Below are 18,059 nucleotides of genomic sequence, written 5' to 3' on the forward strand. Positions count from 1 at the left end.
TGACGGGCCGCCCCCAGGTGGTGAGAGTAGGTAGCAACACATCTGCCACGCTGATCCTCAACACTGGAGCCCCCCAGGGGTGCGTGCTCAGTCCCCTCCTGTACTCCCTGTTCACCCACGACTGCATGACCAGGCACGACTCCAACACCATCATTAAACTTGCAGACGACACTACAGTGTTAGGCCTGATCACAGACAATGACGAGACAGCCTATAGGGAGGAGGTGAGAGACCTGGCCGGGTGGTGCCAGAATAACAACCTATCCCTCAACGTAACCAAGACTAAGGAGATGATTGTGGACTACAGGAAAAGGAGGACCGAGCACGCCCCCATTCTCATCGACGGGGCTGTAGTGGAGCAGGTTGAGAGCTTCAAGTTCCTTGGTGTCCACATCACCAACAAACTAGAAYGGTCCAAACACACTAAGACAGTTGTGAAGAAGGCACTACAAAGCCTATTCCCCCTCACAAAGCTGAAAAGATTTGGCATGGGTTCTGAGATCCTCAAAGGGTTCTACAGCTGCAACATCGAGAGCATCCCGACTGGTTGCATCACTGCCTGGTACGGCAATTGCTCGGCCTCCGACCGCAAGGCACTACAGAAGGTAGTGCGTACGGCCCAGTACATCACTGGGGCTAAACTGCCTGCCATCCAGGACCTCTACACCAGGCGGTTTCAGAGGAAGTCCCTAAAAATTGTCAAAGACCCCAGCCACCACAGTCATAGACTGTTCTCTCTACTACCGCATGGCAAGCGGTACCGGAGTGCCAAGTCTAGGACAAAAAGGCTTCTCAACAGTTTTTACCCCCAAGCCATAAGACTCCTGAACTACCTGGACTATCTGCATTGTGTGCACCCCCCCAACCCCTCTTTTACGCTACTGCTACTCTCTGTTTATCATATATGCATAAACACTTTAACTATACATTCATGTACATACTACCTCAATTGGCCCGACCAACCAGTGCTCCCGCACATTGGCTAACCGGGCTATCTGCAYTGTGTAACAAATGAAGAAAAAAAATCTGAAATATACACCTTTTAGTTTGATTTCCCTTTCTTCTGTAGATCATCTTTATATTTGTATATTCTAAAAATGGTAACTTCCACCACTACTATGAAAAATACTAAGACAATTGATAGAAGCACACAGATTTTCTTCAGAAAATGAACTTGTTGGTAGTTTATATATTCAAGCCGGTGTGTATCTGCTTATCGTTTTAGCCATGTCATATGGCATTCTTTAATTCACATGCATGTTATGGCCTTCTTCCAGGGAGTCTAGAGATAGTGTTGATACATGGCACCACCATGTTCTGGGTTGACATGTYCTTGGCCTGCTGGGGTCCATGTTCAGCTGACCTTCCCCAACTGTTCCTCTAAGACATGCACACACACACGGTATGTTGTCTATATGATTCCCTGATCACACTGAGTATGTCAATCAAATCAATCAAATGTATTTAKAAAGCCATTCTTACATCAGCTGATGTCACAAAAGTGCTGTACAGAAACCCAGCCTAAAAAGCCATGTATATTACTATAAATGCTATGTGGAATACAGTAGATTGTTTTTTTCTTCTTTTTTTTTATACATAGATGAGAACCCATAAAATGTATTACTGTATRGCTCCAGAGTGGCACAGCGGTCTAAAGCACTGTATCTCAGTGCAAGAGGCGTCACTATAGTCCCTGGTTTGAATCCAGGCTGTATCACATCCGGCTGTGATTGGGAGTCCCATAAGGCAGCGCACAATTGGCCCAGGTCATCCGGGTTTGGCCGGGGTAGGCCGTCATTGTAAATAATAATTTGTTCTTAACTGACTTGCCTAGTTAAATAAAGGATAAATATTTTWAAAATAGCTATTTACTGTAGCATTTTACTGATGATTGATTGACCATACTAACTAAATGACACAGTGGCTTCATTTAATCCCCATTTTGGTAGATTTGTATTGCTCATAGTTAATAGATGGCATATGAGACAGACTTTATAAGAATATAACACATTTATTGTACATTTCAAGGTCCAATTGCACATCAGTATACACCATTGTGGAGAAGTTGAGAGGTAAACTACAAAACAACTTAACGGTATTAGTGACAAGTGTGAATACATTAGAGGATATACAGTAATAACAATACAACACTCATATAAAACACTTCCTGCATGATATCCAACACACACGATACAGCATAACACTTTCATCTGCAGCTCTAGTACTTGTAACGAAGTGAACACCCTGGGAAAAAGTGATTTGACTTTCTTCGACAGTAAGTCAATTGTATTGAAGTTAGAACATCGACAGGTGGATTGTATTCATGAACATCTTATCATTTTTCCATCACAATTAAATAGAACAGATTGTATACATTCCTACTCGGGTGGTAACTACAGCTATTCTTCTACACGTACCATATACACACATCACAGGAGGTTGGTGGCACCTTAATTTAGGAGGACAGGCACGTAGTAAAGGCTGGAGCAGAATAGGTGGAAAGTGATCAACAACATCAAACACATGGTTTCCATGTGTTTGATGCCATTCCATTTGCTCCGTTCCAGGTATTATTATGAGCCGTCCTCCTCCAACCCAGCAGCCTCCACTGACACATATTACATACTTAAACCACTTTGCATTAGTAACAAAGACAAGGACAATCATTCTGAGCAAATGTCAAACTTGGTTTGAGCAATATGAATTCTCTATCATAACTCTTTTAAAGACACCGGCTCCGGAACATTGGCAACGACTAAGTCTTTTTTTAAACATCCCACCTTGGGCTGGATGTGTCAATGTGTAGTTCATACATGCATAATCTATTATCAGAATGACTGTCTTACCGTAATTAGCCATGAAATCCCTAGCTTGAAAGCGACTGTTTTTCTGGAAGCTGTGCTGGTCCATTTTCCCTCCATTTTCCAGTTTGATTTCAACTAATGAGCTTCAACCCCTCATCATAATAGTGACAGCTAGCAAGAGGCACATCATGCACAGTAGAGCGAGCGAGAGAGCGATGACGGGCTGCGCATACAGTATCTGCACATAATCTGATATAGTACGCAATTTTCAGGGACCACTTTTGGCTTGAGAGAGCTACTTTCAGAACTACTGGCTAAAAAGTCTACAAAAGTACTGGATAATCTCTTTAATTCTTATTGAAAATAGTTTGAATATGGAATCTGAATAGGACTCCTTTCCAGTGACATCTATGCCTCTTCTTTAGTTGCTGGTTTGTAGATAACGTTCTGTCTGGAGTCCTTTTTGATACTGCAGAGAAAGGAAATACACAGACAAAATGTGWACCTGCAGCCTCTGCTTAACTCATTGGCATAGGAGTGTACGTGTAGCCCGTATGTTATGACATAACAATGGTCGATATTGACCAGTTTATATAGGTGTATGTATAGCTGTATGCATGTAGTATAGTATGTTGGGTGCAGAGGGTCCAATCATTAGAAAACATGACGAATCCCGGAATCAAGGGAACAAAGGGTCACAAAATGACTTATTCTTTTCAAACAATCTTTGACAAAGGACATTTTGGTCTTTGACGAAGGACATTTGGTCTTCAGCAATGAACATCTGTTGCATACCAAAACAGAGGCATCTTTCCATGGACATTTGGTTTTATGATTGGACGGGCCGGCCAAAGACTGTCTTTATTCTGGGAAATGCCGGGAACAACACCAGAACTCATCATTTGTCAGAAATGAGAAAATCAAAGAGTCTTACCTACCTCGAGTATTTTTTACGCTGTTGATATGCGTAGAGCGTGAATAGCAGCAAAGTGACGGCAAAGAGAACTCCAAAGGCTATGGCCAAGATGTCTCCTGTAAATCAAGAGATAAATGAGATGTTTACCATGTAGAAGTCTTTATGAACCTACCTTAATTGGGCAGTTACAAACCAATTCTSAATTTTGAAAATTTAACATCATCAGTTATCAATTACATATTTTGTGTTTAACTTCATTTAAATACTGTTTAAGAAGTGAATACATGGGAAAGTATTTAAACCGTTTAAACTGTATATCTTATATTTAGTTAGAAGTCGTACACGTTGGATTTGTATTACTGTTGAGCACAGCTTACCTCTTGCCAGGACCTCTACAGAAACATGACAAAAAGAGAGAGGAATATTAAAACATTTAAACATACACTCCATCATGTAAAATGTTAAACAGTCCTTCATATAAACAGTCTGTGTTCTTGTCACACAGGTAAGGTCAGCATGGTGAACGTATAACATCAGCTCAGAGCACAAGGCCTTGTTTAACTTCTGATATGTACAATCTACATCGAAACGCCCCGTCAGACACTGATAATAGTGCTCCGGGGTGAAGTTTACCCTAGGTACAGATCTAGGATCAGCTTCCCCTTCCCCAATCCTAACCTTAACCATTAGCGGGGGGAAATGAAATACTGACCCAAGATCAGCGTATTGGGGCAACTTCACTCTACTCCAATAACAGTTTACCTTTACAAATAAAAGCTCTGGCATCAAAGCCAGTGACATCTATCACATCAATAATGAAAAGTCAAGATGCTGTGTACACACTGCACTGTACACACAGGACTCCAGTTAACTGTATGTCAAACAGCCTAAGAGCATGTTCAAGAAAACATTAAGATAAGGGGAGTATGGCTACCATGCGCCACCTGCCCTTATAAAACTCATGTACGTCCAGAGAATAATTGTCCTATGCACCACCAGCGTTTTAACCTAGGTCCCAGATCTGTTTGTGCTCGCCAGCGTTTTAACCTGGTCCCAGATCTGCTTGTGCTCGCCAGGTTTTAACCTGGTCCCAGATCTGTTTGTGCTCACCAGCGTTTTAACCTGGTCCCAGATCTGTTTGTGCTCACCAGCGTTTTAACCTGGTCCCAGATCTGTTTGTGCTCACCAGCGGTTTAACCTGGCCCAGATCTGTTTGTGCTCGCCAGCGTTTTAACCTGGTCCCAGATCTGCTTGTGCTCGCCAGTGTTTTAACCTGGTCCCAGATCTGTTTGTGCTCATGTCAGCTGCTTGTCAACTCCTTGTCACTCTTTGTCATGCCAAACAATATTAAAATGATAGCACAAACTGATCTGGGACTAGGCTACCATATTTCTTCTAAATGGATGACAATTGGGCCCTGCATATTCAACAAGTGATTATTAGCGGCCATTTAAATGCCGTGGTTGTCCTTACATGACTAGACTCTCTCGGTGCTCCGCGTGACAGCGGCTGTGAGAAGCCACTATTATATATCCTGTAACTCCAGGCTCGTCAGAGTTTGACTTTAATCATACTAAAAAAGAGTCTTTGGATTTATAATAGTTTGCTTACCGGATGGCCCAGTTGATGGCCCTTCACTGTTAGAGGCATCAGTCTCCGACAAGGTGTTGATTGAGATACTTGGATGTCCTGCGACTGCAAGCAAAAACAATGACTTATCTCAATGTTAACGGGAATAGATAGAAAGTACAATATGAATAAATAATCATATTTATACAAAACCTCAACAAAAAGTCTCTGGCTTGTAAGAGTTGTGCAACCAGGACCGTAACCCTTGACCTGGGCTCAGCTTCTGAAATGACGTTGGTCTATAGTTTGTGAATGTCTCACAAGACAGCGAGGTTGCCTAAGGTGGAACACACGTCAAGTGTGCATAGGGGGACGATGTTTTACTAACCGACTATGGTGGGAGTGTCTGTGAACGAGGCGAGGACGTGTCTCCCATATAGAAGCTGGGGTGCTCTGAAGTTCTTGGTCAGGTGCTGGTGTTGGCCTGCTTTCAGGGTGTCCTCCAGAGCAGCCAACTGGAGAACAACACAACATGGACACCATCAACATGGAGATCCATTACCATATTGTAGATTGAAGATAGATTCTACTGTTATGTTCAGCCCACATGACCAACACAGTTTTCAAACAGATTACCATATAATTGAATTGAATAAATGTCTCGAACAAATTAAAACAGTATCTAGTAGTGCTCTGTCTAAAGGTTAGATTTATCTTGTTTGAAGATCTATTTTTAGACATGAAAATACAGACATATAGTACAAGTAGTAGTGGATCTCTTGTACTCTCAAGGAGGTATTCATGATGCAAGTCAATCTGTAAATCAATCTCCTGGGTTGGTGACCGACCTGCCTCCTGGAMACCCTGGTATCATTACTGACCTGCCTCCTGGAGACCCTGGTATCATTACTGACCTGCCTCCTGTACACAATGGTATCATTACTGACCTGCCTCCTGTACACTATGGTATCATTACTGACCTGCCTCCTGGAAACCCTGGTATCATTACTGACCTGCCTCCTGGAAACCCTGGTATCATTACTGACCTGCCTCCTGTACACAATGGTATCATTACTGACCTGCCTCCTGGACACTATGCTGGTATCATTACTGACCTGCCTCCTGTAGACTATGATGGTATCATTACTGACCTGCCTCCTGGACACTGTGATGGTATCATTACTGACCTGCCTCCTGGACACTGTGATGGTATCATCACTGACCTGCCTCCTGGACACTGTGATGGTACATTACTGACCTGCCTCCTGGACACTGTGATGGTATCATTACTGACCTGCCTCCTGGACACTGTGATGGTATCATACCGACCTGCCTCCTGGACACTGTGATGGTATCATTACTGACCTGCCTCCTGGACACTGTGAATGGTATCATCACTGACCTGCCTCCTGACACTGTGATGGTATCATTACTGACCTGCCTCCTGGACACTGTGATGGTATCATTACTGACCTGCCTCCTGGACACTGTGATGGTATCATTGAACATTGTCCAGTTGACTGTTTGGAAGCAGGGAGGAGTGGTAAGGGAGCCATTATATCTGTAGAAGCGCTCCAGCTTGTTTGGCAAAAGATGACGGACATTGAAGGCAGGGATCTCAGTGTTAGACTCTGGAAAGGTGTAAAATAGTTCATCAATTGTGTGGACCATGTGGGTCCTTAAGCTGTCATTTTGTTTCTCCTTAATGTTTATGTCCCTCCTTCCGTTGTGGATTTTTTTTAACGCACTGCAGGTTTTGTATGGAATACACATTTCTGTGAAAACTGACATTAAAGTACTATCTAATCTAATCACTAAGAATGTGAGAAACACCATGGGGGTTCTTAGTAATCTCTTGTGGACAGACGCACATAAATGCTAACTCCCGTTCGTATAATTTAAGCTGGTAGCAYAGCTAGCATACAGAAATCTGTGGTGGTAGTCAAAGTTGTTTTTAACTGTAATGCAGCTGATTGGTCACTATGACGTGAACATGTATTGGGTTTAACATCCATACAAGCATTATAATCTGATTTTACCTCAACATAGTGTGAAATACATATAAACATTAGCTTAAATGCAGGCAAATTTTGCTGGGGGGCAAAGAGGAGATTCGGGATCTTTCCCCAACCCGTTTCCATGGCATTCCCATTGTTTTGGTTGAGTTCCATTGACCTCTTTCCGTATCTATGGAAGGGGAAGCTTTCCACAAAAAGTGAAGACAGTTGTAGGATAAGCTCATAGAGCTAAATGAATGGTTGAAGTGGAGATGCAGGTGGGAAATGGCTGAGTTCCTATGTCAAGCACCGGGAAATGGATTCCAACATCTCAGAAAAGGTCAAGTCTTGTCTTTTCATTTAGCCAGTTGCTCGTAATTAGCTGGATGGCTAGATTAGCCCTGAATCTCTAAGAGTATTGAATGCGTATGACAGCCCCCCCGAAGCACAAGAACTATGAATGCTCTTACTTCTGCAGATGTCAAATCTCGTAAATGTTGTACGGCCACTGAATTCAAATTGGAATTCATATAACTGTTGGGGATAATACCAAAGTGGGAATTGAATTCTTGGAATTTACCTAACTTCTGAATTGAGAGGAATTAAATTATTTCTGAATTCAAAGACTAACCTGGAATTTAATTTAATTTAATGGAATTTACAGGGAGAGGGAATTGAATTAGAATATAATTTGCAGAATTGACCACAACCCTGCTGAGAGTTTCTGTTTAGGGGGGTGACGACGTTGCTCGTCTTGTTAGCATCTTTTCTCATATTTCTCCCCAAGAAGCTAATGGAGCATCTGATGCAATTATGCAAGATTTTAGTTCTGGGTTTCCGAGATTAGATTCTCAGTAATACAGTGCTGTTTAATTTTCAGTCAATTGTCAAAAAATATCTTGCTATGTTAATTTTGTGAACCTAGAAAGCATAAATGAGAAAACAGTCTCCAATCCGTTGGAGACAACACAAGGACATTTCAAGAAAGGAGTATGTAAACTACATCCAATGCTGTAGTACACAATGTTTTGGCCACAACAACAAGGTCTATGGCTAGAGGTGTATCACGGGGTCACCTTCGATGCTGACATCAGCGAGAGCAGACAGGATCTTTTCATAGTTGTCATTCTCATGAAGACCAATCTAAATCAAAAAGAGTCAGGAAGTGATTAAAGTGATTACTTTTGTATATGTATTATAATCTTGAGGATTCTTCTGATTAATGTCTGTTTTTAAGTGTGTCAAACAAATGTCTTATCCTAGAATCTTATCCAATAGTGGTGCATGAAAACAGACTAATGATGAGTTATTATGAGGGTACTGGTATAATTCTACATGTGTGGAATGACTTACCCCGATGAAGCCCCCTAATACAGCCAGGCCATCTGATTTGCTGGCTGCCTCGGACAGATTTGCATATTTAGAGTTGTAATGAACTATGTGGATCTGGGAAGAGAAGCATGGGAACATGTCCGTCACTGTTTGGTACAGTATTATTTAGAGCCATGATTGCACGGAACACCCTTCCATCTCCTACTGCTCAAGTGAACAGCAAACCTGGTTTCAAAAATCAGATAAAGCAACACCTCTCCCCTATTTGACCTGAATATTTTGTATGCATGTACTGATATGTAGGCTATGTGTAAGTGATGGCCTTGATGCTACTGAATATACATGTMATATATGAATATGTAAATGTTAAAGGCCTAGAATATGTAAATGTTAAAATCCTCGAATCGTAGGTTTTTATTCTCAGCGTTGAGTCAGCACAGACACTGCACGTGTCAGTGAAACTATGAACACCAGCTAGAAAGAGTTAGTAGTGAATAATGTAAGTGATGCCCCAGTTGCTTCTGGATGTAAATGCAATGTATGAATATGTAAATATGTAAATGGTAAATCCATAGAATATATGAATATGTAAATGCGTAAATGGTAAAGCCCTAGAATATGTAAATGTTAACGCCATATAATATATGAATATGTAAATTGAATTGCCCTAGAATATATGAATATGTAAATAGTAAAGCCCTAGAATGTGTAAATATGTAAATGTTAAAAGCCTAGAATATTAGGTTTCATTTCTCTGTACTGAGTAAGTACAGAACCTTTTTCTTGTTTTACATTTCTGTAGTTCTGTCCTTGAGCTCTTCTTGTCTATTAATGTTCTGTATTATGTCATGTTTCATGTTTTGTGTGGACCCCAGGAAGAGTATTTGATGCTATCGCAACAGCTAATGGGGCCCTAATAAAATACAAAAATTGCTGTGTTGTCTTGTCAGTGTTGTCGCTTTTAGTRTGTTGACTATGAGCCACATGCCAAAGACAATTTCCCGTCTTGACATATACATTTGACGGSCAATAAAAGGATTTTGAGTTTAAACTAATTGAACCTGCAATAATTCTGGGGCATTTTTTCATTTCCCCAGTATTTMTGACTTCCTCACCTCTGCAGGGAAATGGACGTTATCTATGGTGTGTTCAGATCCTGGCACCTCTTTGGTCCCCCAGTGGAAATGCAGTTGGGCGGCCCGAAACTCGTTGTCAAACCCACTGGTGACGCGCATGGTGTTGGGCAGGACAAGCTGCACTGGAGACACACACAGGGCACAACAACTACTTGATTCTATTTCGTTTTTACAGAGTAGAACCCTCTGCAAAGCCATCCACGTTTTGGTACAGCTTAATAAGGAAAAATGTTGCCTAATAAATGTTGCTTGTAGCGTCAATATAATGCATATTAGACGGCCAGGAACTTACAGGTATGGCCGTTGTTCAACAGTGTCAATGCTGAGCTGTCTGTCAGATCATAGCCCTCCAGTGTTATGGGTGGCAGGCTGCGGTCATAGAGGGCTCTCCTGGTATCAATGTCAATGGGAGACTGGGATTTTCCACTGCAGTGTGAGAACTCAGAGGACCAGGCAGCTTGATCTGTCAATAGGATGTGGGGAAATTATTAACAGAACAATGGCCCTTCGGCAGTGTGACTTAGTTAATGATAAGACACGGCTCTCTTCTTATGAACACAAGTTTTTTTGCACATGAGATTTACACAGGAAGTCAATATGCATGACACTTCAAGTGTCAATGAAACTATGAACACCAGCAAGAAAAAGTTAGTAAGGAATCCTGAAATACTAAATAGTGATGACCACCAGGAAATAGTGATGACCACTGGGAAATAGTGATGACCACTGGGAAATAGTGATGACCACAGAAAATAGTGATGACCACCAGGAAATAGTGATGATAGTTTCCCGTCTAGGATGTCCTAGTGATGACCACCAGGAAATAGTAATGAATAAGCTGTATACCGTCTTATTTAACTCCAGGACGACAATATTGGATTAACTATGTGGGAGTATTAATGTGTTTAGTTTAACACCTGTAACAAGAGGCTATAAATTAAAGTTCCTGATCACCACCAGTCATAAAGAGATCAACAATAGAAAACACAATTATTATTATTATCAATGAACTGTTTAATAACTATCAATCTTAGGTCACGMTAATTTCACTCATTCAGTTACATTATGGCTTCTTCTCACTAAGTAATACCAAGCTACAGGTACAAGATCGATCGTGGAGGAGGACATTAACAGTGGGATGTTCCACTCATATCAATGAAGACTAGATGCTAAGTAAGGTGTCTTGAGTATTGGTAGAGTTGATACCTCTGCCTTACATTATGATCTTATTTTACCACCGTTACTAAATCAAAATATGGTTCTCTCTTTATTACAGACATGATAAGCCTTTCTTTGAGCGACAGAAAAAGAGACTTGTGTTGGTAACTGATAGTTAGACTGATAAGGCAGATTAGCCTGTGCAGAGAAAAGGTTAGAGTGCATGTATTCTCGTAATAASAACGGTTGTGTATATTTACCTTCGTAGCCCCAGTGTCCACCGTGAGGGACACCTGCAGAAAAAGAGGGAAGAGGATTAATTCATCAGTGATTTGTAGTGAACGGCAGCAAAACAATATGAGCAGCATGAATATGTGCATTTGTGAGTTTATAATTTTACTGGTTACTAAAAAGTTGAAGTTGTTAGAGAATAATAATTCAAACTGTTTTGTCTGGTAGTGGCTAAAGCGTCAGGTTAACAGGTTGTCTCGGGATCAGATATGTGGGACCAAATAGCTGATCTTGAAATATTATGTCTATTAAAGTTAATTGCAAACTATGCTTAAGCAATATCAGGCTATTGCAGCAACCAAACAGAAATTKGCCAAATGCACTCATCAAAAAATCMCTTGGATTATAAGGCTGGGACATGGAACAACTGTAACCCATTCTTATGTGTTAGGCTAACCCAATACATATCCATTTACGACGAAAGTACACATTTAGGCATAACTGTACAATTCTGGTCAACCATTCAGGATGTATTTAATCAGCGCAGGTTCCTTAAATGGTTAAAAGGAAGCAGCCAAGTTGAAAGAGCCAGGTATCTGAGCACTCTGGTTCTGGATGACGCAGATATTTGCTATTACTCTTTTAACCACACACACAATCCTAACTGTATGCTATTGTGTGAACGTGCCCATTATCAATCCCCACTGTATGCCCTTGTGTGAATGAGTCAATTATCCACCCTGCCAGTAAAGGCGTCAGCATGCTTCAGTTCGGCTGGCGCCTTGCGGAGAACCGAACAGTAGAGAACCGAACGAGTGTACTCACATACTCACTTAAAAGACTTTCACTTGAAAAACTTGAAAAAAGCTGCAATAGTACTATTTGTCCATTTTGAGACACCGTAGCCAGTATACACTTCCTCAAAATAGTCAAAATAAATGTTTATTTGAATTATTTCACCTTTATTTAACCAGGTAGGCTAGTTGAGAACAAGTTCTCATTTGCAACTGCGACCTGGCCAAGATAAAGCAAAGCAGTTCGACACATACAACAACACGGAGTTACACATGGAATAAACAAACATACAATCGATAATACAGTAGAAAAATCTATATACAGCATGTGCAAATGAGGTAGGATAAGAGAGGTAAGGCAATAAATAGGCCATGGTGGCGAAGTAATTACAATATAGCAATTAAACACTGGAATGGTAGGATGTGCAGAAGATGAATGTGCAAGTAGAAATACTGGGGTGCAAAGGAGCAAGATAAATAAATAAATACAGTATGGGGATGAGGTAGATTGGATGGGCTATTTACAGATGAGCTATGTACAGGTGCAGTGATCTGTGAGCTGCTCTGACAGCTGGTGCTTAAAACTAGTGAGGGAGGTAAGAGTCTCCAGCTTCAGAGATTTTTGCAGTTCGTTCCAGTCATTGGCAGTAGAGAACTGGAAGGAGAGGCGGCCAAAGGAAGAATTGGCTTTGGGGRTGACCAGTGARATATATCTGCTGGAGCGCATGCTACGGGTGARTGCTGCTATGGTGACCAGTGAGCTRAGATACGGCGGGGCTTTACCTAGCAGAGACTTGTAGATGACCTGGAGCCAGTGGGTTTGGCGACGAGTATGAAGCGAGGGCCAGCCAACGAGAGCATACAGGTTGCAGTGGTGGTTAGTATATGGGGCTTTGGTGACAAAACGGATGGCACTGTGATAGACTGCATCCAATTTGTTGAGTAGAGTGTTGGAGGYTATTTTGTAAATGACATCGCCGAAGTCAAGGATCGGTAGGATGGTCAGTTTTACDAGGSTATGTTTGGCAGCATGAGTGAAGGATGCTTTGTTGCGAAATAGGAAGCCGATTCTAGATTTAATTTTGGATTGGAGATGTTTAATGTGAGTCTGGAAGGAGAGTTTACAGTCTAACCAGACACCTAGGTATTTGTAGTTGTCCACATATTCTAAGTCAGAACCGTCCAGAGTAGTGATGCTGGACGGGCGGGCAGGTGCAGGCAGCGATCGGTTGAAGAGCATGCATTTAGTTTTACTTGTATTTAAGAGCAGTTGGAGGCCACGGAAGGAGAGTTGTATGGCATTGAAGCTCATCTGGAGGTTAGTTAACACAGTGTCCAAAGAAGGGCCAGAAGTATACAGAATGGTGTCGTCTGGGTAGAGGTGGATCAAACAATCACCAGCAGCAAGAGCGACATCATTGATATATACAGAGAAGAGAGTCGGCCCGAGAATTGAACCATGTGGCACCCCCATAGAGACTGCCAGAGGTCCGGACAACAAGCCCTCCGATTTGACATACTGAACTCTATCAGAGAAGTAGTTGGTGAACCAGGCGAGGCAGTCATTTGAGAAACCAAGGCTGTTGAGTCTGCCAATAAGAATGTTGTGATTGACAGAGTCGAAAGCCTTAGCCAGGTCGATGAATACGGCTGCACAGTAATGTCTCTTATCGATGGCGGTTATGATATYGTTTAGGACCTTGAGCGTGGCTGAGGTGCACCCATGACCAGCTCTGAAACCRGATTGCATAGCGGAGAAGGTACGGTGAGATTCAAAATGGTCGGTAATCTTTTTGTTAACTTGGCTTTCAAAGACCTTAGAAAGGCAGGGTAGAATAGATATAGGTCTGTAGCAGTTTGGGTCTTAAGCTAAGATAACAAAAAAAATATGTCATTAATTTTGACGTTATGCAGAGATCTTAGTCACGCAATTTTACATCTAACTAGGATGTTTGATGCAGTATTTTTCAATGAAAAACATTGCATGAAAATKAGTTGAAGGGGYGTAGACTTTGGCTACCGACTTCAATTTGCCTCAAGAAAAAAAATTGTGTGCCCGAACAGCCGTAAAWAACCCCACTGAAGTCCAAAATGAACAAAARCTTTGCAAAGTGTCTTCATAATATAKGCACGAACTCTTCCAAACTGTTTTGGCTGAGAAGCGAGTGGACGCCTTTAAACCTTGCTCAGGGGGATCAGACGGGACAGAGAGCTAGGTTCCTAAGGGGGCAGACGGGTCCAAACAGCCTGATTGGAAAACCCCGGGTCATTGTTGCGTTACATGGCCCCTGAGCCACCAGGGAGACCGGGGAGACAGACTGGGCTCCATTGTAAATAGCTCCTCCGTCAGTTTCACCATTATGAGCATGTCATCACCTAAAGACATGCCTGATGATGATATCATCAGAATGCTGACATCACTAAAACCGTGATCCAATTTGGAATACGGTTATCCMCCTTTAAGAATAGACCATAGGACTGGACTGAGGAATCTTAGTGAGAAGTTTGACGCWTTGAACAACTGGCAGTGAGACTTGACTGTGAAAACCTCACTGTGTCTGTCTGAGACATACTTTAGGAAGGGAGGTGACCCTTAATTTTGAAACCGGTAGTTCTGTGATGTGACGTGTTCAGACTTAATTTAGAAACTGGTGAGAAGTCACCCACTGCACACAGCCAGACTGAGTTGACTTTCAGTTAGGTTTCATTTTCTCAAAAGGTTTCAGTTTTTTATTTTAATTTCAGTTTACACATTTTYCCCCCTAGTTTAAGTTTACTATAACAACCTCGCCAACAAGTTTGGAGGGAACGTTCAGTTGATTCACCTGTCTGTTTGATGTATGGATATACTTATTGTACCACTGAGAAAAGCCACAAGCAGAACCCCATGTTTGACAGTTGGTCAGTAAATCATAAATTCAATATTTTACCCCAACATTGGTGATGCCTCTTTTTTTATTCTACGGTTTAAAAAGAGCCACCATACTATTGGTTTGTGGACGTGTCTCTGCGGTAGGCAGCCACACAGAAGACGGTAGTGTATTACTGCTATTGAGTCTGACACGTGGAAGGACTGGCTGATGAAATGCCGGACTGCACATTCTGAATCACTGCACCTTTTGCCAGGGCACACAGACTACGTGCCTTTAAAAACGTACAGTCAAGTCTCAAGGCAGAATGTGCTGTAATTCAGACTGTGCAGTCCGGRATTTAGTACGTCACTTCTTCCACAGTGAGTCAGTAGAAGGGAAACCATGATGTCAGCATTTTTTTGTCATTTCAAATAAATGTTACCATATTAGTCCACCTCATTCGAAATAATTGCATTATTACGCCAAAAGATGCTAAAGAAGCACAAATTTGCTTTTATTTTTGGTTAGTTGTAATTTGACTTTTATTTTGCCCATAAGGTGGATRAACAAAGGTAATTATGGAAATAATTACAGTTAGGTTACAATGGTTACAATTTAATTGGGTGTAAATCCTTTTCTATAAACTACTTTACCAAATCCCACTGCATCCGATTATTGTATCAAAAGAAAGATAGAGTTAGAAATGAAAGCCCTTCCTATTCCTCACAAGGATGTGTTAAAGTAAATGTTGAACTTTTCTTTAGACAGTTCAAAATACCGGTGAGGCCAAATTTAGTTTCAAACAACCATCATTGAAGCATGTCTCTGTGTGAAAATAAACAGAAAATGTGTTTGTTCTCACAAGTGCTTAATATGGATTAGTAAACTCACTGTTTTGGTATTTGTAAACACTGAAACCCTAATGAGTTTGTTGGGCAACTTCCATCGATGCCAAAAATCTTGTTTTAAAAGAGCTAAAGGATTCCTTGTTTTTGGAACTAAATGAAAATCTTCAAGTATTTTCAAAGGTCTGATTATTTGGACCAAATAATTGAACTGTTGATTTTTTTTATAATGGGATGTTCTATCCATATTGGCTGTCTATTTTAACAGCGATCTTCAAGACATCCCCATTTTGCTTCATAAATCCAATGTTACAGAACGTTCATCCAGAAGCTAGAAAAGTTTTTAGTTTAGTCTTGTTCTTCATGAAAACCTGTCTCAGTCATATCAAAAACCTTATGTGTAAAATCATGTGTATAATATTGGCTAGACCCAATGTTTGGGATCAGATGCTGCCAAGGCAAGTGTGTAGTCTACAGTGTCAACACTAGTCTTATGAGTGGAGACATGGTTTACAGGACTTGTCTTGCTGTCTCCACTTTGTAACTTCCTGTCAAAGACAGACTGAGACAGCCACGATGAAACATATCGTTAGTTTAGTTGTCAGTACTCCCAATACAGCACGTATCCCAGTGACTGTGCCTGTATCCCCCCCGAAATACCACAGACGCCAACACTGTTGGCTGAGGAAATGACAAACTTTTTTCTTTTTTGAATGAATTCCTGTGAGGCTCGTGTTCAGATCTGAGGTTTTTCTTTGGGACGGAGCACTTAATTGTAAGCTCTCAGTAGAGTCCAACCTGACGGAAATTGGTTTTACAGTGCCAATATTAAATAATTTAAATTAAGAAATTAGGCTGCCATTGGCATATTCATAAAGAGCAACAATTGAACGTTTACATGTCATGAAAAGAAATGTATGTAAAATATGATTTTGAATCTTGAAATCCTTCCTTTGATTAATCAGGTATGCCTTTTAATGAAGGAACATCTCAAACCAGCTTAAAACAATACAATGGTACAATAGAATGGTACAATAGAATGGTACAATAGAATGGTACAATAGAATGGTACAATAGAATGGTACAATAGAATGGTACAATAGAATGGTACAATAGAATGGTTACTGTATATTGCCTAATGTTCTAATCTCATGTGTAGGCCTCCTCCTGTTGAAATCAAAGACATTGAACTAGGAAGCACTAAGTCATCACTTGGTGGAATATAATACCCTGCATAAACAATATCCTCAAACTATTTGTTGAAATTTGAGATAATACTGTAGGTTATAACAGAATCAATACTCCTAACCTTGCCCCTGTATGTCTCGTCCATTGTCCAAAGTCTAAAGGAAGGACTCGTTTATCTAGGTGGTAATTGCGTCTGACACAATTAGGTGACGTATCTGCACTGGTAAATAAGCCTGAGGTGATCTGGACGAGTGGTGAAAAACACTGGCTCTATTTTCCTCGTGTTAGAACGCTTACACACACACATCCGCAGCTTTGGCTAATCACTCTTACAGGCTTTAAAACACATGTTTTGGGTTTAAATATGTTTTAATGAACTTTAATCAAAACCATTTTGATAAGACTTGCATAAAAAGGTGAAAACTATTGCTGGAAAGACTAGCTTTTGAATACAAACTTGAGTAACAGTCTTTATTGAGATGTTACAATAAAAAAAGCATTATTGTAAAAAACATTTTTATATCTAACCAAGTATTCAAATAAAAAAGTGAATCATGAATGAATCTCGAAATGAAGCAATGATGCAATACCAAAGACCTTGTCTTCTGAACTGAAACCAGGTCCACTGTCCATTCAACGTTTAGCCAACTTCTTCTGAAGCACCATACACATCACACTACTACACACATCACACATCATACTGCTACACACATCACACCACTACACTACTTCATTCATGCCTCAGGACTACCTGGCATGATGACTCCTTGCTGTCCCCAGTCCACCTGGCCGTGCTGCTGCTCCAGTTTCAACTGTTCTGCCTGCGGCTATGGAACCCTGACCTGTTCACCGGACATGCTACCTGTCCCAGACCTGCTGTTTTCAACTCTCTAGAGACCGCAGGAGCGGTAGATATACTCTTAATGATCGGCTATGAAAAGCCAACTGACATTTACTCCTGAGGTGAGGTGCTGACTTGCTGCACCTCGACAATACTGTGATTATTATTATTTGACCATGCTGGTCATTTATGAACATTTGAACATCTTGGCCATGTTCTGTTATAATCTCCACCCGGCACAGCCAGAAGAGGACTGCCACCCCTCATAGCCTGGTTCCTCTCTAGGTTTCTTCTTAGGTTTTGCCTTTCTAGGGAGTTTTTCTAGCCACCGTGCTTCTACACTGCATTGCTTGCTGTTTGGGTTTATGCTCGGTTCTGTACAGCACTTTTGAGATA

General features: G+C 41.1%; 1 protein-coding gene across 1 annotated transcript in view; it reads right to left on the bottom strand.

Moving 5' to 3' along the window:
- Window positions 1-1,991: 1,991 nt before the first annotated feature.
- The window catches only part of ca9 (carbonic anhydrase IX), a 21,928-nt gene continuing 5,860 nt past the window's right edge, over window positions 1,992-18,059 (bottom strand). Inside the window, exons 2-12 of the mRNA XM_023984660.2 lie at window positions 11,173-11,205; window positions 10,047-10,217; window positions 9,734-9,876; window positions 8,640-8,732; window positions 8,363-8,429; window positions 6,763-6,920; window positions 5,678-5,804; window positions 5,332-5,415; window positions 4,098-4,112; window positions 3,743-3,836; window positions 1,992-3,273 (exon numbers count right to left, since the gene is read on the bottom strand). Of these exons, the coding sequence (XP_023840428.2) occupies window positions 3,213-3,273; window positions 3,743-3,836; window positions 4,098-4,112; window positions 5,332-5,415; window positions 5,678-5,804; window positions 6,763-6,920; window positions 8,363-8,429; window positions 8,640-8,732; window positions 9,734-9,876; window positions 10,047-10,217; window positions 11,173-11,205 (1,046 nt within the window). The 3' untranslated portion in view covers window positions 1,992-3,212. The remainder of the gene's footprint in view (window positions 3,274-3,742; window positions 3,837-4,097; window positions 4,113-5,331; window positions 5,416-5,677; window positions 5,805-6,762; window positions 6,921-8,362; window positions 8,430-8,639; window positions 8,733-9,733; window positions 9,877-10,046; window positions 10,218-11,172; window positions 11,206-18,059) is intronic.

The sequence above is a fragment of the Salvelinus sp. IW2-2015 genome, linkage group LG4q.1:29, assembly GCF_002910315.2.
Source record: "Salvelinus sp. IW2-2015 linkage group LG4q.1:29, ASM291031v2, whole genome shotgun sequence".
In the NCBI taxonomy this organism is placed as follows: Eukaryota; Metazoa; Chordata; class Actinopteri; order Salmoniformes; family Salmonidae; genus Salvelinus; species Salvelinus sp. IW2-2015.